The following is a 25420-nucleotide window of genomic DNA, read 5'->3' on the forward strand; positions in this document are numbered from 1 at the left end:
GGGATCCATGGAGCACACGTTTCATTATTGGCAGATCCAAGTCTTGAACCCAGACCTTCTGATTCCAAGTCCAGCATCAGTTTGGCAAGAAACAGAGACTGATTCAAGATCTGGTCCAGACAAGATTTATTGAGCTTACTTCAGGGAAGAGATCTGGAAGAAGGGGTTTCAGTCAGAGAAGAGGGTGGGGGAACAAGGCCCTGTAGGTTGGTTTCCTAACCTCCCTTCAATGAGTAAGATCGAATACTTAAAGACAGGTCATTTGACGATTTCCAACAACATGAGTACAAAGCATAGTATAATAAAACAATAAATTGGGAGTTAGGACACCAGGGGTTCTAGTGCAAGAATCCCCACTAATGAGTTATAGGAGCTGAGTTGAAACACTTCATTTCCATGGCCTTCAGTTTCCTCATATATTAAATAAAGGAGTTGGACTAGATGACTGAGGGGAGACCTCTTCCATTTATAACAGTGGATGGTTCTATAGTTCCTTTACAATCAGGCCAACTTGGGTGACATTGTGTGGTTTTGGCAGTGAAAAATAAGGAGGCCCAATAAAATCAAATGATAAAACTCACTAGTGGAAGAAAGGTGGGGGTAAGAGAGTTGCAGCAAGCTCAAGACACCAAAACATTTATATTTTTTTATTTTTTTAGTAAGGCAATTGCGGTTAAGTGACTTGCCAAGGGTCACACAGCTAGTAAGTGTTAAGTGTCTGAGACCGGATTTGAACTCAGGTACTCCTGACTCCAGGGCTGGTGCTCTATCCACTGCGCCACCTAGCTGCCCGAAAACATTTATATCATCTTAGCTTCCAGTCCTTTCAGCATCTAAGACAAAAACAAAATTGATTGACCACAGCACTATTTCCTTAGAAGATACATTTACTTAGTATTTTTTTAGGTTGTGGTTTAAAAAGTTATTGTTTGGCATTGGAGCAGATGACACTGGCATCTTCATAGTGACCACAGTTGTGGGAGAACCAATTCCTGTGAGAACAGTCAATGAGTTGATATTCATTCCCTGTACACTGGACATCATCCAGGGCAATGGGTCCAGTTCCTGGGCCAAAATAGGCATTTCCTGGGGCAGAAATAGCTGCCCCACAGCCAAGTTGTCTACATACTACTTGGGCATCCTGCAGATCCCAGTCGTCATCGCAAACTGTCCCCCACTGTCCATCATGGTAAACCTCCACACGACCTTCACATCTGTTAGAGGAAGCTACCAGTCTCAAGTTGCCATCTGGAAAAAGAACAAATAGCTAAAAATAACCATATGAAAAATGCTTCAAATAACTTATAATAAGATAAATGCAAATCGAAATAACTCTGAAGTTCCATTTCTTATTTACTAGATCACTTTAAAAAGGGGGGAGGAAATGGCAATTGTTGGAAAATATAGGCATGCTAATGCACTGTTGGTAGAGCTATGGATTGCTTTATCTTTTCTGGAAAGCAATTTCTTTTTTTTTTCTTTTTTTTTTTTTTAGTGAGGCAATTGGGGTTAAGTAACTTGCCCCGGGTCACATAGCTAGTAAGTGTTAAGTGTCTGAGGGCGTATTTGAACTCAGGTACTCCTGACTCCAGGGCCGGTGCTCTATCCACTGTGCCACCTAGCTGCCCCGTGGAAAGCAATTTCTAGAAATCAATTCTGTAAAGCACTAACCTCCCAAAGTCACTAACCTAAGCATTCCTCCTGACCCTGTGATCTCACTGCTAGACATATAGTCCAAAGAGGTTAAAAAAATATGGAGTGAAATCGTATGAATATACACAATCTTCATAGTATCACTGTTTTTAAAAAGGAAAGACCTTGAAACAAAGTGAGTATGCATGAGTTGGGAAACGCCTGAATAAACTATGGTATATGAATACAATAATTGTTCAGTAAGAAATGATGAAAAACTCAGAGAAATCTGGGAAGACTTATATGAATTGATTCAGAGTGAAGAGAACAAAAATAGAATGACAATTGGTACAGTGATAGAAGTAATGAAAAATAAAACAACTTTGAAAAGATTCAGAACTTGGATCAATTCAATGAATCATCATGATTCCACAATACTGATAAGGAAAGCATAATTTTCTTCTCTTTGGCCAAACAGTGATGGACTAGACATTCAGAATGAGACTTGTTTTCAGACATGACCAGTACTTGAATTTTTTGTTTGATGATACTTCTTTTTCACAAAGAGCTATAATTTATTATTTTTTTTGTGGGAGAGATTTGTTGGTCTTCCAGTATTCAGCTCTTTCCTTCACACTGTTTCCCTTGTAAATGGGGTAACAGAGGCAATAGACCAAGGTTGGGTCTATATTTTTATAGGATCATCAGCCTGGGTATCATTACTAAGGGCTGCTTCATCTTGTGGAGGGAAATCCTCCATTGGTTTCTGTAGGACAAGGAAGGCTATCTCTGGCAGTTTGGGTAGAATCAGGTGACAAGTCATTTAGTCTTTTTGAGATTCAGTTTCCTCAAGTGTAAAATGAGGGTATTAATACCCACGATAGTCACTTCATAATTTTATTGTGAAGCACAAATGATTAAAAAAAATTTTTTGGGGGGTGGGGCAATGAGGGTTAAGTGACTTGCCCAGGATCACACAGCTAGGAAGTGTCAAGTGTCTGTGGTCAGATTTGAACTCAGGTCCTCCTGAATCCAGGGGTGGTGCTCTATCCATTGTGCCACTTAGCTGCCACCATGAAGCTCAAATGAGACAATGAATGTAAATCCCTAGACACATCTTAGGTTATTGTTATTTTAGTGATAAATTAATTAACTAAGATTTACCTCTGGGAAAAGCTTGATACCGAGCCTGAAATCCTCTTCTTTGAATACTGTAGTCACTTGTAAATATAACTGTCATCTTGTTTGTAAGTGATACGATTGCATTTGAGGAGCCAACACAAATTTTCTGTAGCAGAGAACCACTTGGTGATCCATCGAGGATGTCAATATAGTCGAAAGAACAACCTTCTAGCCTGAAGAGAATTGAGGAGACATCTTATATATAGTGCTGTATCTAGATCAATCTTCCATAATTATGTATCAATATCTTACTCTTAGACTAGACTTTGCATGCAAGCACACATATCACCCCACTGTAGCAAGCACCAGGTGTGTTGTAAGCCTTATGTTTATTCTATATGTTTTGACAATTCACACAAACTCAATAGGCTTCATGACTAACTGAACACTATTTGGTGTTCAGTTCATGCCATGTTTCAAGGCAGGGGTCACCTAGGTAGGGGTCATCATGGGGAGTAGGCAAGGGTTAGGGTTAAGGACTAAACTCATCCTGGTCTCCCCTTAACCTAGGACCCCTGCCACTTTTTTATGTGATGACATGGAGTGGGAAGGTAAACTTCCCTTTCCATATGGTCCTGGGGCCATTGCAATTGACATGTAAGAGGGAGACTTTGAGAATACTATTCAACTGTCCCAAGGAGAGGGCTTATGTCCTGGGATCCAGATGTGATGAAACTGTAGAAAGGGCCATGGCTAGGCGAATCCCACCACCCCTGCTTGGTTCTGATTTTCTGATAAGTTAAAATCTCACTGATCACAATGGCAATTAGACTTTTAGCCACAGGACCTAAAAGAACTACCCAGAGCATTTGTCATGCTGCCGTGTGAGCTGGCAGGTCATAAATCAAATGTCTTCCCACAGAGCTACTCAGGAAAAGAAGCAGAGGAAAGACAAAGGTTGATGCCATTGTCCATTTGGGTGGTCACCAGTTGTTGACCTAGCCTGCCAGTACTTACTCCACATCATCAAAGATGAGTTCTATGATTAAGTCTGGGTCCACTTCTATTTGCCACACACAGTAGGCATTATTTGGATACTCTCCTGGGTAGAAGGGACTGGAGAATGAGCCTTCAGGACCAGACAGAAAGCCTCCGCAACCCTCAAAGGGCTCTATTAAATGAAAGGAAAAACCTGTTATAGATATTCATAGTCAAGTTTCATTAGATCAAAATGCAGAGAAGAGGGGACACCAGTCTGAGTTCATGAAGTCTGGACTATAGAATATTTTTATTATTAGATATCTCAGGGCGCAGCTAGGTGGTGCAGTGGATAAAGCACCGGCCCTGGATTCAGGAGGATCTGAGTTCAAATCCAGCCTCAGACACCTGACACTTACTAGCCATGTGGCCCTGGGCAAGTCAATTAACCCTCATTGCCCTGCCCACGAAAAAAAGATATCTCAAATGAAAAAGCACCCTATTAACTGTGAAGCTCAAAGTGACCTCTCTTGTTTTACTTGAGTTCTGTGTCTTCATTTCTTCTTTTATCCTGCTTTATTCTGCCTTATATTCTAGTTATTTGGGTTCCTATCTAATTATCCCAGGAAAATGTAAGCACCTTGAGGACTGGCTCATTTTTGTCATTGTATCCTTAGCTCCCAGAACAGTTTCTGGAAGAAAGAAGGTTTTGATTAATTAATTCAATAGTCATTTATTAAGTGGCCAGAGGGCAGGTAGGTGGTGTGGTGTACTGAGCATCACTCTTAGAGTCAGGCAGCTCAGCGTTGGAATCCCGATTCAGATACTAACTCTGTGACCCTGGACAAGTTATTTGAGCCTCAGTTTTCTCATCTACAAAAGAAATATAATGAGCATCTACTTCACAGGTTTGTTGAAGATCAAATAAAACGAGACAATATGTGTAAGTCATTTTGCAAATCTTAAAGTACTATGACAAATTAGATACTATTATAGTACAAAGACAAAAAAAAAATAGATTGTTCCTGCCCTATTCAATTGGAAATTTTCTGTTTTGAGATTTGCCATCAGTCATTCACACAAGCCATAAAAGTCAGGGCCTATTGGCAGTTTGGAAAGGAGGGCATAACAATAGCCTTTAATAGATTGTGATATGTGGCAGTTTGGGAACATAAAGATAACATTTTGCATGGCATTGAATCTAGGCAGTCATATTAATCTATCCTCTAGGCCAAACTGTTTTACCTTCCATCTGATTTATCTAGGCCATCTTGCTCTCTGTCCTGCTATCATGCATGTGTTATTGTTTGTTGTTCAGGTGTGTCTCACTCTTGGTGGCCCCATTTGGGGTTTTCTTGGCAAAGACAATGGAGTGATTTGCCATTTCCTTCTCCAGCTCATTTTATAGATGAAAAACGGAGGCAAAAAGGGTTAATTAATTTGCCCAGGGTCTCACAGCTAGTAAGTGTCTGAGCCTGGATTTGAACTGAGTCTTCCTGCTTCCAGTCCCTTAGCTCTGTTCACTGTGCCACCTAGCTGATCAATCAAAAGCACAGCAATCAAATTATTAGTACCATCACTTCTGGAAAGGGAAGAATTTATTGCTCTGTGGATCTACTGCCTCCCTTTTGTATTTGTATTCCCAGTGCTTAGTATAGTTCCTGACACACAGTAAGTGCTGAGTATCTGCTTTTTCATTCATTCAACCAAGAGGAGATTGGACTTACCATATGTTGAAGGAACCGTATTGCATTCTGTTGGAGAAAGAGGTCAATGTGAGCTCAATTAAGAAGACAAAAAATTCATCCTGACAAGACTGAAAATGTCCCCAAATGCCTGTTAACTCATATGGAGAGAAATCTGCATATAGGTTTTCCCCCTGGAAGAATATAGGGTTCTTGAGTGTAAAGATTATTTTTGTTTCTGAAACTTGCAGTGTTACTGATACTGGTGGAGGTCCTCCTCCCTGCAATGGAATTGTGATTTAATTGGTATAGGAAACTCCCACATGAGGAGACTTTCTAACAATGCAGGTTGGCACCTTCTCTGCAGCTTAAGTTCTAGTAGCTTGGGACAGTGAGAACATTACATGGTCAGTATGTGGAGCTAGGATTTGAACCTGGGTCTCTTTGGCTTCAAGGACAGTTCTCTTTTTTCCCATTGCAACACATTGCTTTGCATTGTTTACACTTAGAATTCAGGGAATAAAATGGCCCTATTAGTTCTAAGCCCTTGAAACCCAGCAGCTAACCCAGTTCCTTTTTGCCTACTCTATGGTATTTGTGATGATTGTCATAGGAAATATTAGTTCTGTTAAGTTTTAATCTGACCACCAAGGATGAAGAGTCCAATGACCATTACAATTTAAGATTTTTGGACCTAAGCCCTGTCTTTGGCTCTTAAGAGAGTCTAGAAAAGCCACCACTTACCTGGTATAGTGAAGGGAGTGGTAGGGAATGGAGTGGTAGGATGGCTTTCTGTTTGAAAAAGGAGACAGAGATCAATCACATTGGGATTCTTCATATGCAAAGTCATGTTAAGCCCATTCTTTTTGTTTTTTAAATCTCTCAAGGGTCTGGTGCCTTACATATACTTCTCCCTATGCTTCTTTATGTACACAGTTTACAAGAACACCTTGCTTACAAAGAGATAGCCTATCTGGCAACCTTACCTGTCTGAAACATAGCCAAGAACATAACCAACATTAAAAGGCAAACAGGGCCTCTGAGCAGCCTGGGTAGATGGGCCAGAGTCCCATACTCATGATAAAGCACATGTACTTTATTCATAAGAGGGTCTTTCGGGCCAAATTTATTAACATGTAGTCTGAGGTGACTTCTGTGGTACCTCCCTTGTGCCCCCTCCCCACAATTTGTCAATTCTATTTTTCATGCTGCTCTAACAAGTTTGGTTTTCTGTTTCCCAGTTCACAATGGATTTAAGATCCCAATACTATTTTAACAACAACAACAAGAGGCAGGGACTATTTCAGTATTGACTTTGTATCTCCAGTACACCTAGCACATTGCTTGGCAGATGGCAGGAGCTTGGTAAATGCTCATTGAACGAATAAACGAAGGATTTGGAAGTAGGAAAGAAGCATAGCCATCTTCGGCATTGAGGAATGACAACAAAGGGGAAGAAAGAAAAATATAAAAGCAGCAACAAAGAATAAAAGACTACAGTACTATGGGAACTTTATTGTAGAGACAACCAGCCCTATCCACTTCAACAGCTCCTGAAGCAGTTGGCATTGAGATACCATAAAATCCTCAAGAAATATTTAAATTTTATTCAGTATTCTTTGCCTAAGGAGATATGGGTAAGCTATTTTGGAAAGATTTCTATCCAAAAATGGTTAAAATTTTGAGAAAGGGTGACACGGGGGGAAGTTTTAGTTCAGTCAATCCATTACCAAGAATTTCTTAAGCATGTATTTTGTGCCAGAAACTATGTTGTCACTGGAGACTTAAATCCAAAGAATGAAACAGTTTCCTACCTCTCAAGGAATTTACATTCTCTCATGGGATACAACATGTAGATATAAATATATGGTGTTTTGTTGTTCAGGCATTTCAGTCGTGTCTGAGTCTTGGTGGCCCCATTTGGGGTTTTCTTGGCAAATATAATGGAGTGGTTTGCCAATTCCTTCTCCAGATGAGAAAACTGCATCAAACAGGGTTAAGGGACTTGCCTAGGGTCACAGAGTGACTAAATATCTGAGACCGGATTTGAACTCTTGGCTCTATCTACTGTGCCACCTCCAGCCCTTATCCCCCTTTTACCTTTTTCTCTGGACATAGTAATCAAATCATTAGTACCATCACTTCTGTAAAAGGCAGACTTTATCTCTCTGTGGATCAACTTATGTCTACAATACCCCAGGCCAAAACTCACTTCCTTGAGTATCACACCCTTATGTGGGTCCCTTGGAGCTCCTTGTAGGTTGGCACTGACTCCCTTTTGAATTTTTATTCCCAATGCTTAATATAGTGTCTGACACACAGTAAGTACTAAGTATCTGCTTTTTCCTTCATTCAACCAAGAGAAGATTGGACTTCCCAATTGTTGGAGGAGTACCTGTATTGAATTCTGTTGGAGAAAAAGGTCAGTGTGAGATCAATTAAGAAGAACAATAGTACCCCTCTCCCCCCAAAGAGTGACATGGTCACATCTTAAGGAAAATAACTTTATCAGCTGTGCAGAGAATAGATTGGAGTGGGAGGAGATTTCAGGCAGAAAGACCAATTAAGAGACCATTGTAATAGTGTAGGAAAGATATATTGAGGGTATAAATAAAGGATGTGGTTTGTGTGAATTAGAGAGAAGGGGCCAGATATGTTAGATCTTATGAAGGTAGAAATTGTAAGATTTGGTAACTGATTGGATGTTTGGGGTAACTGAGAGTGATGGTAGTAAACTTATAAATCTGTGAGACCAGGAAAATTATGGGGCCTTTTGTTTTTGTTTTTTCTTTTTGCAGGGCATTGGGAGTTAAGTGACTTGCCCAAGGTCACACAGCTAGTAAGTGTCAAGTGTCTGAAGCCGGATTTGAACTCAGGAACTCCTAAATTCAGGGCCAGTGCTTTATCCACTGTGCCACCTAGCCGCCCCCGATGGGGCCTTTTGACAGAAAAGTTTGGAAGAGGGATAGGTTTTGGGGAAAAGACAACGAGTTATGTTTTGGACATGTCTAGTTTGAGATATTTCTGTAACAACCACTTTGAAATGTCCAATAGGCATCTGGTAATTTGGGCCTAAAGCTCAGGCAAGAGATTGGGGCTAGATATATTGATCTATCATTTATCTGCATGAAGATGATAATTAAGGCCATGGAAACTGATGAGGTTATTAAGAGAGAAAGGAAGAGTACTCAGGACAGAGCCTTGGGAGAGACCCATAGGTAAGGGACATAATGCAGATGATGAGTCAGCAAAGGAGACAGAGAAGAAGCAGTGAGGCAGTTTAAGATTGCATTTGTTTCTTAAAAAACATTTTTAGGGGAGCTGTCATATTAAATTGTTGGCTTACATTGAGCTTGGAGTCCCCTAAAACTCCCAGATATTTTGTGACAAATTGGTATTTAATGATATCTCCCCCATCTTGAATTTTTACAGTCAATTTTTTGAATCCAGTTATAAGAATTTGAATTTATTTCTATTAAGTGTTAGGCATATTTCATTCCTTAGGGAAAAACCCTTTTATTCCCAGATGGAGAAGACAGTAGGTACAAGATAGTAGCTGAGCTGATAATACTAGCATCAATTTGGTGGCCACAGTTATGAGAAACACTGTGGGGACACTGCCAAAGATAGTCTCCAGTTCCTTTACATTGCACATTACCTATCTCAATGTCTCTAGAGCCTTGGCTGAAATAGGCATTTCCCAGGACAGAAAGAGCTTCCCCATAGCCTAGTTATCTGCAGACAACCTGAGCATCACTAAGGTCCCATTCATCATCACAGATGGTCCCTCATGTCTCATTGTTATAAATCTCTACTCAGCCTTCATACCTATTGTAGGAACCTTTCAGTTTAAGGAACCAGCTGGAAAGCATATCAAGAACAGACTGATTTTGGAGTTCCTATCCATTTTGCTGTTTTAATGATCAGTGGCAATATTCTTCTAGGGAATTTTGGGCAGGGTGCTATTTTCTTTTTTTTCTTTTCTTTTTTTTTTTTAGTGAGGCAGTTGGGGTTAAGTGACTTGCCCAGGGTCACACAGCTAGTAAGTGTTAAGTGTCTGAGGCCAGATTTGAACTCAGGTACTCCTGACTGCAGGGCCTGTGTTCTATCCACTGCGCCACCTAGCTGCCCCAGGGTGCTATTTTCAATGAGCCTATCATTAGGTTAATTATTCTATGATTATTGCAGTCCTCTGTTCCATTTTGACTGAGGAGATGTGGCTTGGGAGATGGCAACCTGCCCACAGGATATGAAGGGGGTTCTCCATTTTCCAAATGTAGCCCCAATAGAAGGGGAACTTAATGTATAATATTATAGGCATCTAGACCAATGACAAATCAAAAAAGCAAGAACAGATAGTCATTCTAGTACTTTCCTAGTCAAAATATTAGTTCTGAATACTTCTTACCTTTGTGGCTGCTACTATAGGAAGCAGAAAACCCTTGTTTTGTGATACTGCTATCAGTTTTAAATAAAACTGTCATTCGGTTGGAGCTTGATATCAGTGTTCTGATGGGACCTTTACAGAATCTTCCAAATGAAGAAGCATCTGATGAACCATCAAAAATCTCAATGTAGTCAAAAGTACATAAATCCTCCAATTCCAATCTGCACAACAGAAAGAGGAATGTAGGAGAATGGCAGGACTAGCTATAGCATACTTTGCCTATACCTGTCATGATTCTCACCTTGATACTTCTTGCTCTTTCCCTCATAACAGAAAGAATTTCATGGCAATCATCCTGTACTACAAACATTAAGAAACCTGTGGTTTCATGGAAAACATTACCCCAACCCCAAGTAAATTCACATAAGCAATGGATTTAGAGAAAAAAAAATCTCTGTAGAATGTTGCCAAAATTTCTGGAAATGAGCTGAAAATACCCAAGCCTTCAACAATTCTCTGTTGTTAAAAACAAAATCATCCAAAATAACACAAAGATCACAGTCAGATAACTGAAGCATATCTTTAGATTTTTAAGAATCAAGTCGGTGGAAGTCAACAAACACTTATTAAGCACTACTATATGTTAGGCACTGTACTAAGTACTGGGGATACAAAGAAAGGCAAAAACACAGTCTCTTAAGGAACTCACATTCCAATGGAAGAGACAACATTAATGCATTCTTTATTCCTCCCATTAATTTTTTTCCACACATGACTAGATATAGGTTTTTTTCTGGTGATGACAGATTTAGAACTTACCTCTAGAGCGGTGAATCTGTCTAAACCATCACACATGAGTGATTTTAAAATGTTTTATTAACATTTAAAAATTCTATTCTTGTTTCATAATTTTGTTTCCCCTCCTCCCCTCCCATCTTTCCCCAAACTCTAAAATAGAATCCTCACTTGGAACAATGAAATACAGATAAAGAAAATAAACTTTTACATTGACTATATCTGGCAGCATATGTCTCATTCTGCATCTGGGGTCCTTCACCTCTCTAACCAAGAGGAGTGATATAGGTCATGTATGTTTTCTAAAGTGATAGGCTAAATGTCCAAATACAACTGATGCTTTGAAAATGCATGAGAGGCTTTCATGTTGTCCCAAGAACCAGGATTCCTGAGTCACTCACATCTTTCTTCATTTACATCTTTCTGAGTAGGACTTTACATGAGAAAAATGCTGCCTATTTGCAGCTGAGATTATGAATCCCATACCTACAAATGCCCTATAAACCTGGCTCAGAATTTTGAGATGTCAAAGTGAAATATGATACTTGTGTTTTGACCCATAAACCAGAAGTTACCTGACTCAGAAAGTGAATTATTAGACAGCAGGTCAAATTGATAAATATCTGGGTATTGAAGGCAAGTGATGCTATGAGATAACCAGGGTCTTACTTACTGCAGATCATCAATGACCAGGCTGATTTGGAAATCATTATCAACTTCTATTTCCCAGATGCAATTTAGGAGATTGGGGTAGTTTCCAGGATAGTTTGGACTGGTAAATGATCCATAATAATCAACGAGGAGACCCCCACAACTCATTTTACTGTCTGTAAAATAGAAAGGGAAAAAAGTTGTCATTTGAGAAGAATTGAGTAGTTAAGTTTATCTTTCATGGTAACTATTTATTTTCAGAGCATTTGTTGAGTTACTGCTATACTCTTGGGATTGTATTAAGCCATATTGTCCCCTATAAGTCACTGTGATCATGTTCTTTGATGCTCCATTCTGAATCAGAACTAAAAAAATGTCATCAATGGCTGTGTTGTGCTGAAGAAAAGCCTTTCCTCTTCTAAGAATAAGATTCAAGAATGGCCTTATATAATGGAGAGAACAGGTCCAGATTCTCAGCCTATAGAACTCTAACCAAAATGATCTTCATGCTGTCTGAGAATGTTCTTCTATCTTTAATACTAAGACTCGCAAGGCACCTGCTATCAAGGATATCCAAGAAAGAAGATGTATGAAGGTGCTCTGAAAAGGTCATAGTGCAGCATAAATAGGAGGCATGAGAAGATTATTATTAATTTTTCATACCTTTAAATTGCCCCAAGTCCTTTTCTGCCAGGCATGGTAGAATGAGAAGGACAAGAGGGAAGAAGCTTCCTAGTGTCGCCATGTTGTCAGTGAATTGCTCTGGGTCCATGCACACCTTTTATACCCACACTGAATGTACAGTCCTTGGGATTTATGCCAATTATGATTTTTTATTAGTTTCTGAAAATTTGAGATAATCAATATAACGGGAACAAGTGAGAAAACCACAGATGTGTTCAGTGTTGGTTTTTAAGTGTAATTGGACTATCATAAAGTGTTTTCTTCCCCAGATAGCTCATTCTTCTTGCCATGCACATAGACACACACACACACATATATGTGTGTGTATATATATGTATATATGTATATATATGTGTGTATATATATGTATATATGTATATATGTATATATGTGTGTGTGTATATATATATATATATATATATATATTCAGGGTTTCTATCCTGTGGAGACAGAAGAAGTGAAGGCAAACTGATTTTTAGTCCTTTGGGTCACTTATTTCAGAAAGATACAAAAACTTTTCTGTTACTCATAAGGTCAGATTTTTACCAAAGATGTGATCTATGGATCAAAAGTTGAAGTGATGGGAGTGGGGAAAAAATTATGGAGAAAAAGAACTGGAGGCCTAGAATGTTAGTGCTGGAAGGGGCTTTTGAAATAATCTACTTTCATTTTCTTTTTCAAAGGAGGAAACCAAGGCCCAGGTTCACACAATCAGTTATTGGCAAAGTCAGGTCTAAAATCTAGGCTTCCTAGTTTCCAGGACCAGGGCTTTCTCCACTGCTAAAATGGAAGGCTAACCTTTTTATGGGGGGGACATATCAGTATATTGTATAAGCTTAGGTGTTTTGAAGACTGTCATTACTTCCATATCTGTCCCCAGTGAAGAGGCAGATAGATGGCCCAGTGGTGAGAACACTGGGCCTGGAGTCAGGAAAACCTGAGTTCAAATCTGACCTCAGACACTTACTAGCTGTGTAATGCTGAGCCAGTCATTAACCTCTGTCTGCCTCTTCACCTGTAAATGGGGATCATGATAACACCTACCTCCCAGACTTGTGAGATAACATTTGTAAGGCACTTAGTATAGTGCCTGGCACATATTAGGTGCCTAATAAATTCTTCCTTCTTCCCTCCCAACAGGTATAACAATCTTTTAAATCCCATTTATTTATTTATCTATTAATCAATCAATTTGTTCATTCATTCATTCATTTTTGTTTTTGCGTATTTATTCATTCATGCATTCACCTATTTATTTATCCATCCATTTATATTTGTCTTTTCATTCATTTATCATTCATTCATTTATTTATTTATCTATTTATTTAAAGCTTATTTATGATCTCTCCTTCCCACCTCCCACTCCCATCAAATAAACAAGCAAAAGAACCCATAAAATAAATCTTCATCACAAGCGTGCATAGTTTGGGAAAACATTGGCCATGCCCAAAAATCTGTCTTTCTCTGCATTTTAAGTTTGTCACTCTGACAGAAGGTAACTGGAGTCTTTCATCATACATTCTCCAGACAGGTGGTTTATTCATTGCAATTGACCAGAGTTCTGAAGTCTTTCAAGGTTGTTTTTCTCTATAATGTTGTTGTCCTTGTTAAAACTGTTCTAGTTACTTCTGCATCTTTTCATAGAAGTCTTCTCAATTTTCCTTGAAACTTTCCATTTTGTTATTTCTTACATTAAAATAATATTCCTGAGCAGCTAGGTGGCACAGTAGATAGAGCACTGGCCCTGGATTCAGGAGGACCTGAGTTCAAATCTGACCTCAGACACTTAACACTAGCTGAATTGCCTCACCAAAAAAAAAAAAAAATTCCTTTGTATTCATATACCCTAATTTGTTAGCCATTCCTCAAGAGGAGGGTATACCTGTTGTTTTCTATTTTGTACTACTATGAAAAGAACTAAGAATGTTTTTGTATATAGGTCCCTTCTTTTTTCATCTTTTGTTGTGGTACAGGCTTTGCTGTGGTATACTTGGATCTAAAGGTATGTATGGCTTAGTAATTTTTGGTTATAATTCCAAATCCCTTTCCAGAGTGGTGGAACCAATTCAAAGCTCTACCAACAATACATTAGTGTGTCTCTTTTCCCACAGCTCCTCCAACAACTGTCATGTTCTTTTGTTATCTTAGTGTGATGCAGGTAAAGAGGAACCTCAAAATTGTTTTAATTTGAGTTTCTTTATTATCATTTATTTACTTTTATCCATCATATTTATTACTATGTCATATTTACTCATTTATTAATAATTTGAAATTCAGAACATTTAAAAAGTGGTTGTTTATAGCTTGGATTTCTTCTTTTGAAAACTGCCTGTTTGCATCATTTGACCATATATCTACTAGTTTTATAAATTTATATCATGTCCTTATATAGTTTGGAGATAGGGCCTTTATCAGAGAAGCTTGATGGGAAGATTTTTCCAACTTGCTTATTTCCCTTTTAAATTTTCCATTAGATTTGTTCGTAATCAAAACTGTCCATTTTATCTTGTGTAATCCTCTCTATTGTTGGTTTAGTCATCAACTCTTCTATCCAATCAGAAAGGAAATTTCATCCTTGCTCCTTGAACTTGTTTATGATGTGACCTTTTATATTGAGGTCATGTATTCTTTTGGAGTATGATATGAGATATTGGTATAAACCTAATTTTTTTGCCAGACAGAAATCTAGTTTTCCAGACATTTTTTGTCAAATAGTAAGTACTTTCTTCCCTCAGTAACTGAATTCTTTGGGTTTATAAAAAATTATGCTGCTGTGTTTGTTTGCTTTGGCATGTTGTACAATTAATCTGTTCCATTGTTTGACCACTCAATTTTTTAATCACTACATTTTTTAATCATAAAAATATTTTATTATTTTCCAGTTACACAAAAAGATAGTTTTCAACATTTGTTTTCATAGGATTTTTGGTTCCAGATTTTTCTCCCACTCTCCCTTCCCTCCCCCCTTCCCTAAGACAGAAAAAAAGCAGTCTGATATAGGTTATATATGTACAATCACATTAAACACATTTCTGCATTAGTCATATTGGGAAAGAAGAAGCAGAACACAAGGGAAAAACCTCATAAAAGAGAAAAAAAACAGCCAAGAAGTAGAAAGAGTATTAACCACTACATTTTCTATGATTATTGCTTTTTTTATAGTTTTAATTCTGGTACTGATAGACACCCTTCTTTCCCAATTTTATTTTTTCTTTATAAATATATAGCTTTTGTTCCTTCATATCAATTTTGTTATTATATTTGTAACTCTATACGATATTTATTTGGTGGTTTGATCAGTATATCATTTAATAAGTAAATTAATTTAAGACTATTTGACAGGAACTGTTAAAGTTTCTGTAGTTATTTGGATCTGTCTTTATTTCTGCAAAGATTGTTTGATAGTTGAATTCATATAGCTCATCAATGAATCTTTATAGATTCACTCTCAAATATATTATAGCTTCTGCAGTTATTTGGAATGGAATATCTCTAGCTCTTCCTTACTAGGTTTTGTTAGCTATATTTAAAAATGGCAATAGTTTAATCGGATTTATTTTGTATCCTACACAGTTGCTGGGATGAATAATTATTTCAATATTTTTTACTTGATTCTCTGAGATTACACAATTATACCATTGTATCATCTACAAAAGTAATAATTTTGTTTCCTCTTTCATATGTTTATTCCTCTCATTACTCTTTCTTGTCTTGTTGCTACAGTTAGCATAACTAGCACTGTGTTAAATAGCTATGGTGATAATAGGCATCCTTATTTTACTCCTGATTTTATTGGAAAGATCTTTAACTTTTTACCCTTACATATAATAATTTCTGTTGGATTTAGCCAATTACATGTAAAGATACTTTTTGATAATTCATTTTTGTAAGATTGTGAGTTCCAAATTTTTCTCCTTCCCTTCCCCCTCTCCAAGATAGCAAGCAATATAATATAGGTTATATATGTATAATCATGTTAAACATATTTCCATATTAGTCATGCTATCATTTGCGATATTAAGAGAAGTCTTCTTTATTCCTATGCTTTCTAGAATTTTTAATAGAAATGGATCTTGGATTTTTGGAAAGCCTTTTCAACATCTATTTAACAATAATGTGGATTTTATTATTTATTTATATTTTTCCTTATTTTGAGCTGACCTTACATTTCTTGTATAAAAACAGCCTGGTAATAGTATATAATCTTTCAAATATGTTATTGTATCCTATTTGTTAATATTATTTAAAATTTTTGCATCGATATTCATTACTTTATCTATTTTGTCTCTCCCTGGTTTAGTTATCATGATAATTATAAAAACAGATTAGAGGTGGTGATTGTTTGGTAAAATTCCAGAAGAACTGTATGAAAACCATGATAAGTATTTGCTAAGATTTCCTTATTTTCCCAGAGGAAGTATATGAAAACCTAGCCTAACAAAGTTCCCTTATGGTAACAGAGATTGAACCTGGCTGATAATGCAAATAATCAGATGTTCTTTAGACCAATAGAAGGCCAAGTAAGTTTCTCTTGAGTCTACTGGAGACATCATTGTTTGCTGTCTCAGTTCTCCAACATCTCTGAACCAATGCGGGGAGAAGGTGGGGTACATGGATCTTATTATCTCTAAAAATCCCCAGAGACTACCTGCTTCATATCCACATTGTTTGCTTTCAAAGAGTGAACTATCAGACTGATTTGTTCTGTGCAACTGCAATTAAGAACATTCTGTTGTAAACCCAGGAATCAGGGAGTTAATCAATCCTAACATGGCTGATTCAGGGACTTCACAACCTTCCCTTCCAACTGCTGAATAAAAAACGGATGCTTAATTAATTGTGATTAATTCTGCTTATGTTTTTTTTTTGGGGGGGGGGGGGGCAGGTTTCTTATTATTGCAAATAGTTTATATTAGGGGCAGCTAGGTGGAGCACTGGCCCTGAAGTTAGGAGGACCTGAGTTGAAACCTCACTTTAGACATATACTAGCTGTGTGACCTTGGACAAATAATTTAACCCCAATTGCCTTAAACATCCAAGGCCATCTCTAGTTGTCCTGATCTATATCTTGCCACTGGACCCAGATGGCTCTGGAGGAGAGAGTGAGCTTGGTGACCTTGTACAGTCCTTCCTTCCTTAAATCCAATTCACTGCAAGTTATGCTATCATTGGATGTCATGTTCCTCTTTGAGGTGGAAGGACAAACAACAACAGTTTATATTATAATTAATTGTTCTTTTAATATTTGATAGAATTCAATTACAAATCTATTTGTTCCTGGAATTTTTTTCTTTGAGATGTTCATTTATGACTGGCTTAATTTTTGGTTATTTAAATCATCTATTTCTTGTTTTGTTAATCTGGGTATTTGTATTTTTGTATATTTTTATCTATTTATCTAAGTTATCAGTTTTGTTAGCATATAATTGGGCAGAATAGTTTCTGATAATTTCCTTTATTTTTCCTTTAATTGTGAGTTTCCATTTTTTTACATTTTGATATGAACAATTTGGTTTTTGTCTCTTTCTTCAGATTAGCTATTAATTTTGGTATTTTTTAAAAAAAGTTCCTGGTTTTATTTATTAATTCAATGGTCTTTTTGCAATTAATTTTTGATGAATCTCTGTAACTTTCAGAATTTCTGCCTTATTATTTAGTTGGACATTTAAAATTTTTGTTTGTTTTTTTCCTAAATTGTTTGCCAAATTCATTGATTTGTTATTTTCTCTTTTATTATTGAGTATGCCTGCAGCTATCAATTTTCCCCTCAGAACTGCTTTAGCTGTGCCTCATAAATTTTGATGTTATCTCATTATTATAATTTTGCATGATGCTGTTTTCTATTTTTCTATAATTCTGTTCTCTGGAAGGACTCTTCATTTGGTCAAGTTTTTGACAGCCTGCAGCTCTTCAACAGGTCCCTACTTTTGCTTAACTGTGATAAGCTTTTGAGTCTGGGAAGGATTAACATTATCCCATGGTTCTGGATTGTTCCATCTATCAACAATCACATCAGATTTGGAAAGGGAATACATGGACATGTAGGCTGCTCCACATCCAGCAATACCCACAAATGTGATCAAAGGAATAAGTTCCTTCTTTTTCCTCATGAGTTTTAAGACCTCCAAGATGATCATGATTTCAACTTTGGAGGTGGCAAGCAGTCTTTCACCAGCAGAGAGGACTAGGGTTAGGACTTGGGCGACTAGTGCTGAAGCTGAGTTAAATTTTGTTCTTCGATCCACCAGTTCTTTAGAATTATGTTATTTAGTCTACAACTGTTTTTAAATTCTTTCTTTAAGGGCTTTTTATTGAATACAATTTATATTAAATTGTAATTAGTAAATGTGCTTAGTTGTTTTGCTTTCTACACTTTTTGGTGAGGTCTTTAAGCCTCAATACATGTCCAATTTCTATGAAAGTTCCATGTGCATCTGAGAAATATAGATATTTTCTAAAAAAGCAAAAAATAGAAAAATGAAAGTTTTAGCTAGTCTTCATATTCATTTTAACTCCATTCCTTAAGTATAAGTTTGGAGGTACCAATTCTGACCCAGGTATAATTCCCTTAAGAAAAAAGAAAGATTAGATAAAATAAGGCTTTTTTTTCTGAATCTGGGAAGCTGTGGGAGTATTTTAATCTTTTCTCCTGCAGATTTCTAGGTTTCCTGTAATGCAGAGTAGATGCTGGAAATAGGCTGGGAAAAAGAGCACATGAACTCTTGGCACCTTGGAGAAGAGGCTTTCTTGTGATTTTCAAATTCTTTACCTTCTCGAGTTGTTCTTTTATGATACCAAATGATTATCTGATTCAGCCAATTCAGGGAAGAAATTTTGTCAATTTGGTGATAGTTAATAGTAATAGTGCTTTAAGGTTTACAAAGCAACTTATCTTATGTCATTTGATCCTTACAACAATTTTATGAGGTAGATTTTTATTATTATTCTTATTTTACAGTTGAGGAAAGTGAGATTGAGGGAACTTAAGTGATTTGCTCGGGGTGTTAGTAAGTGATTTAGGCAGCATCTGGACTCAGGACTTCCACCATGTCTACAGTACTATTCATCAAGCCATCTGGCTGACTCAATGAATTATCATTTATGGGACAAAAAAAAGGAACCTTCAATTTGAGTGAAGAGAGCCTTGTATTTAAAACTAGAATTTATGATTATGAATCCCTGCCCCATTATTTACTGTGTGATTTTGGTGAAGTCATTTATCCATTTTTGGTTACTTTTTTCTAGTGACTTTCTTTGTAAAATGTGGGAATTGGATTAGGTGATAAGTACAGTGATTCAGTTCATTCATTGGGCCTATTTAAACAACTCTTGAATGAATAGACCCATATAGATATTCTGCCTTGTTTTTCTTTTAATTTTTTTTAATATTCTGCACTTAAAAATATTAAGAAAGAGAACTTTTTCATGTACAAAGGAGAAATGTTTATGTGTGGAATTATGTATCTCTATTGTTTATAGCATGCTTTAGAAAATAATAGATTCAACATATCTCTTTCTAACCTGCCCAACTTGTCTATTTCCTTCTGAACTTTCTTCTGTTTCTCCTGTACATGTGAAAAATATGCTTCAGTGACCCTTTTTTTCTTTTTTGAGGGCAACATTATCACAGGTTTCTCTCTTTCCCCAAAATCCCCTATCCTAAATTAGAAAAGGACAGTCCTAATAAAAAAGAGAAATAATCCACATATTTTCCTTGTTTCATTTTCAACTTTGAGTTTATCACCCTTTTGTCAGGAAATGGATTGATGCTTCATCATTGGTCTTCTGGTATTATGATTGGTTATTGTATAGATCAAAGTCCTTAAATCTTTCAAAGTTGTTTTTCTTCACAATGGTTATTGTAGAAATTGTTCTGATTCTGTTCACTTTGCTTTGCATCAGTTCATATAGATCTTTCCAAGTTTCTCTGAAACCATTCCCTTCATTATTTCTTTTGGTATAATAATATTCCATTACATTTATATACTATAATTTGTTTAGCCATTTTACAATTGATACCCTGTTTCATTTTCAGTTCTTTCCTAAAGCCAAAAGAGCTGCCATAAACATTTTTGTACATGAGTCATTTTCCTCTTTCTTTGATCTTTTTGGAAGAATGGACCTAGTAGTATTATTGGTAGGTCAAAGGGTATGAATTTTAATGACTTTTTTCAGCATAGTTTCAAATTACTTTCCCAAATGGCTAGATTAAATCATAGCTGCACCAACAGTACATTAGTGTGCCTGTCTTCCTTCAGCCCCTCCAATAATGCCCATTTTCTCTTTTTGTCTTCTTTGCCAAGCTGCTTGATATGAGGTAGAACCACAAAATTATTTTAATTTGCATTTCTCTAGTTATTATTTTGAGTATTTTTCATTTGGATAGTGATAAGTAGGATTTCTTTCTTTCAGAACTTCTTCATATTGTTTAACCATTTTTCTATTGGTGAATGACTCTTATTCTTACATATTTAAATCAGTTAATTAAATATCTTAGATATCAGACCTTTATCAGAGAAATTGTTGCAAAGATTTTTCCAGTTACCTATTTTCTTCTAATTTTAGCTGCATTGATTTTATTTGGGCAAATGCTCTTTCATTCTATATAGCAAAATTGCCCATTTTATCTCTCATGATCCTTGCTATTCCTTGTCTGATCATGATTTTCTCCTCTAACCATAACTGTGAAAGATATTTCTCCCTCATTCCTCTAATTTGCTTATGACATAACCTTTTGTAGCTAGATCACATATCCGTTTAAATTTATCATAGTATATGGTGTGATATCTAGTCTAAATCTAAATTCTGTAATACTATTTTCCTAGCAGTTTTTGTGAAAAAGTGAATCCTTATCTTACTTGCTTTGGTTTTTGGATTTACTTAACCCTGTTTTACCATGTTCATTTGCATCTATAGGTTATCTTACCTATTCTAATCCATCTATCAATTTTTCTGTTTTTTAGCCATCACATGGGGCTAAATTAGGATATTAAGATAATTCAGAAGAAGTTTCTCCTTTGAGAAGCAAAACCAAAGGTGACCAGATAACAGGACAAACACAGGGAGAAGTTCAGGGACTATTAAAGTTTAGCTTGGCCAACTAATTTAGTCCCATGTCAGCCAGCATACCATAGATTGATGGCCGCTGATTTATGGTGTAGTTTGAGGTCTGATACTGAGTGCTGCTGGTAATTAAGGAAAGCCTCTTTCCTTCCCACTTTTTTCATTTTTTTTCTTTGATAATCATTAAATTTTGTTCCTCAGATTTTTTTCTTATTCTCTTAAGTAACACTTTGGTAGTTTCATTGGTATGGTGCAGACTAAGTACATTAATTGAGATAGTATCATTGTAATTTCTATTGTATTGGAATTGTTCAACCATGAGCAATTCATATCTCTTTATTTATTAGGTCTTTATATAAAAAGTGGGGGATTTTTTTAGTTTTATTTATATTATTCCTATGTGTACCTTTCTCATCAAATTCAAAAGGAAACCTCCGAGTTATTTTGATTTACATTTCTCTTATTATTAATGATTTGGATCGTTCTTTCACATGGTTGTTAATAGTTTACAATGCTTTTAAAACTATTTGTTGGGGGCAGCTAGGTGGCGCAGTGGATAAAGCACTGGCCCTGGATTCAGGAGTACCTGAGTTCAAATCCAGCCTCAGACCAACAGACACTTACTAGCTGTGTGACCCTGGGCAAGTCACTTAACCCCCACTGCCCCTCAAAAAAACCACCAAAAAAACAAAACCAAACAAACAAAAAACTATTTGTTCACATTCATTGATCACTTCTCTATTGGGGAATGTGGGCAGCTGAAGAAGGAGCTCTATCTAGTCTTATTTTAACTAATTATTCTAGGTGCTAGGCTCTGTTTTTGCTGCTGAAGGATTATAAATTCTTCTAGCATGTTATAAACTTTTGCATGTAGGGATAAAGGCCATGTCACCCTACCTTAGTTACAAATTTTTAAACAAACCAAAAGGATTATGGTAAAGCTATTTAGAAGTTCGGTTACACTCTTGTCTAAGAAAACCTCCTATTGCCAAACAGAAGATACTTGAAGCTCATAAAATGAGCAAAGCAAATAATTTGAGAATAGAACTATTAAAGCTACTGACAGGAGGGGGTAATTATAGTTTTTTGGGGAAAAGCAAAGGTCTAGGACTGTGAATGCTCTGTGAGGTAAAAGCCTGATTTATCAGGGTCATTCACATTATCTCTCTTTGATGACCTCTTAATCAGTATTGGGGGGGGGGCAGATGACAACCAAGTTGAAGTTAACTATTGTTTTCAATGTTTAGAAAGTTAGGACAGAAGTTTACAAAAGCACCAATTCTCCCCCCCAAAATGGCATGTACCCATTCACAGACCACTAAGAAGCCATTTGTATTTTCTTGACCTGTTGGATTAAGACATGCTCCACAGTGGAAAAACTTCAAAGGAGGATTATGAGAAGATTGGAATAATGAACATAATTTATTCATTAGGAGGACCTATTTTTAAAGGTTCTTAGATTAAAGGAGTAGCAGGGACTCTGAATGAAAGGAAGTCTTTTTTTTGCATTGTTCCCCATATCTGTGACTTCTATGGTGTCATTGAATCCCAATGTTGCTTCTTTATCTCATATTCTTAGACTTTTTCTCTGTCCTTATTGTGGTTCTTCATATGGTGTAGTGGATCACTCAGAGCCCTAGGGTTCAAAAATAATCTTTTTTAATGAAAACATTCAAATACCCCCAGGTAAAATCAGTTTCTGAGTTAACAAACAGTTCTCAAGGAAGGTAAAAAGAGATAAGACATAAATAGAGAAAGCAAAAGCAGTTAGTAAAGAGGCTCCCTGGCATCTCAGGAGGTTTTGGATAACATCTTCAAAACCTCTTTTATATTTTCCTTTCCCAAACTTCCCTCATTTTGGTCTCAAATCAATTGCCTTGTGGACAATGATAACTCAAATTGCTCCAGGTCTGGTCCATCACCTTAATTCACCTCAGCCCCATTGGTATTGTTGGGTGGTGAACTCAAGTTTTCCAGTTACACTAGTGTCCTGTCCCAAAGCATCTTCCTTCCCTGTCTTTTATTTTCTTTTGACAATTTTTTTCAGGGCAATGAGAGTTAAGTGACTCGCCCAGGGTCACACAGCTAGTAAGTGTCAAGTGTCTGAGGTCAGATTTGAACTCAGGTCCTTCTGAATCCAGGACCAGTGCTTTATCCACTGTGCCGCCTAGCTGTCCCTGCACCAACTAGCTGCCCCCTGTCTTTTATTTTCTTCCTTTCTTAAAGTCCTCTCTTCTTTGTATTAGTCCTTCTCTATGTCTTTCACCCTCTGTTTCCCATCTTTCCTCTTTATTTTTACCTTTCCCTTTTTCTTTTTTTCCCTATGGTAGATAAATTGTTCAGGCTAGAAGGGACCTTAGAGAGCCAACCCCCTCAAATAATAAACATTGTCATAACATGCACTGATATTAAGTTTGAAGACCTTACTCAATATGGTGCAATTCTGAGATTACTTGGAGGTGGCTAGATTTATCAGAAGCCTAATGGTTATTATTTTTCATTTGTGCAATATAAGCTCCAAACTGTTCATCCTCCTTTAGCTGAACAATAAACACTTCAAGACAGTTCCCAAGCTTCAAGAGGCAAAACCAATTTCTTATCAACTCCATGGTGGTAAAGTCAAGTCTGCTTTTTTCAAAATGGGTAGAGAATTTAGAAAGGGTACAACATTTTTATTAAGGAAAAGAAATCTTATTTCTCTTCCATGATCACCAATAACCTTGTTATCACGACCCAAATTTCTAGAAAAAAACACAGCTCAGTTCACTTATTGTTCTTTATTTAATCCCTCTTAAATTCTTAATATTTAAGGCCTCTAGACCAGGGGATCAGTTCTTCTTAAACTTTTTTTTTTTTGAGTCATGGACCCTTTTGGCAGTCTGCTGAGGCTTACTAGACCCTTTTCAGAATAATGTATAAAATAAATAGAATTACAAAAGAAACCAATTATATTGAAATTCAGTTACCAAAATACATAGTACATACATACATACACATATATCTCTATGTGTGTATATACACATATATACTTATATACATATACACATATCCAAGAATACAGTTATGACCTTGAGGTTCATGAGTGTAACCCTGTTAGGAGCTATACTTTAACCCTACAGCTCATGAGTTTCCACTGGTGTGCCTTCAGTTAATAACTAGCTCTTAGTAAAGGCATTTACCAAGATGACAAAGTAAAAAGTGGTAGTTTAAAAATATTTCCCTTTCCAGATACCTGGAGTACACTCTCACATAGCACACAGCATCTGTAGGAAAAGTGATTTCAAACATAGATAATGCTGATAGTAAGACATACATGTAGGTTACATGTATGCCAAGATAACTCATAGCTCCTGGTACTGTAAGGCCTAGAAGTTCTTTCTGCTACCTGTTGGAATTTTAGAAAGTTTGCCCTAGAGCATGGCCACTTTTTCCTTTCATCAAGTGGCTCAAGAGGTATAGCATTCCTTGGGTGTATACCTTTTCCCCTCATTATGGAATATCTGACACTGTAAGCCACCTGAATATTGGGTTAGTGGTCCTAAGTCACTTGATTTGTCTATCTATGCTATTCAGGAGATTTTAAGGGCTATTAATAAAATAAAAACTATAAGTTTCTCTCTGTAGGGAGGTACATGTGTAATGAGTGGACCCCACATTTAGCAAGTCCCATGTATAGCATAGCTGTCTTTCCATATGTAGTATGGTTGTGGTGTTACATGGTCTGAAGTAAGGCAGAATAGACATCTCTAGCCTCTTATCCCCTAAGCTTTCTCCAAGGGAGACTCATTCCTACCAGGAGAGGAAGCAGGAAATTGGTGCCAGAGGTCAATTTCCTCTCCTCAAGAGGAGGTAAAATGCTAGAACCATAGCTATCTGTATTCTTAAATAGAAGATATGATCAGATTCATGCTAACTTTTGATTACTTTGGCATTGTTAGGGTGGAAGCAGAACCTTAAGTTTTATCTCTAGGGATTAACCCCTTCCCCACCAAATACCAGTCCCATGATGAACACACATAATGAATAGCAAAGAAACCCATTTATCCAACCATAGCCAGACAGAAACCAGAAAAGGTATACACAGGAGAAAGTAGAGCAGTCAATACAAAGTGAAGGAGTTCTCCCATTGGGAGTGAGATAGCTCAACCAGTAGAGAGAGAGCGCTAGATCTTTGTGAAGCTCCTTAAAGTTTGTAAAGTAGTCAGCTGGGAATAGGGACATAGTTCCCTCTCATGTCTTCCCAGAGTCTTTTCCTTCATAACCTGAAGCAGGATTGGCCTTGTCCATCTTTTTTTCTCAAAGCTGGAAGCCAGAAGTGCCTGAAATGACTTGAAGCTTGATGACTCCTGAAGAACAGCTTCTCTTGCTCATGCCAACTCATGCAGAGCAGGGCATTTGTCTCCATCAACAAGGAGAAAGTCCC

At 36.9% G+C, this 25420-nt stretch overlaps 1 protein-coding gene across 1 annotated transcript in view; it reads right to left on the minus strand.

Moving 5' to 3' along the window:
* Positions 1-111: 111 nt before the first annotated feature.
* The window catches only part of LOC122738328 (deleted in malignant brain tumors 1 protein-like), a 32992-nt gene continuing 7683 nt past the window's right edge, over positions 112-25420 (minus strand). Inside the window, 9 exon segments of the mRNA XM_043980375.1 lie at positions 112-1248; positions 2797-2987; positions 3772-3925; positions 5460-5486; positions 6162-6209; positions 9826-10025; positions 11273-11426; positions 11914-12028; positions 16583-16646. Of these exon segments, the coding sequence (XP_043836310.1) occupies positions 923-1248; positions 2797-2987; positions 3772-3925; positions 5460-5486; positions 6162-6209; positions 9826-10025; positions 11273-11426; positions 11914-12028; positions 16583-16646 (1279 nt within the window). The 3' untranslated portion in view covers positions 112-922.

The sequence above is a fragment of the Dromiciops gliroides genome, chromosome 2 (genome assembly GCF_019393635.1).
Source record: "Dromiciops gliroides isolate mDroGli1 chromosome 2, mDroGli1.pri, whole genome shotgun sequence".
NCBI lineage: Eukaryota > Metazoa > Chordata > Mammalia > Microbiotheria > Microbiotheriidae > Dromiciops > Dromiciops gliroides.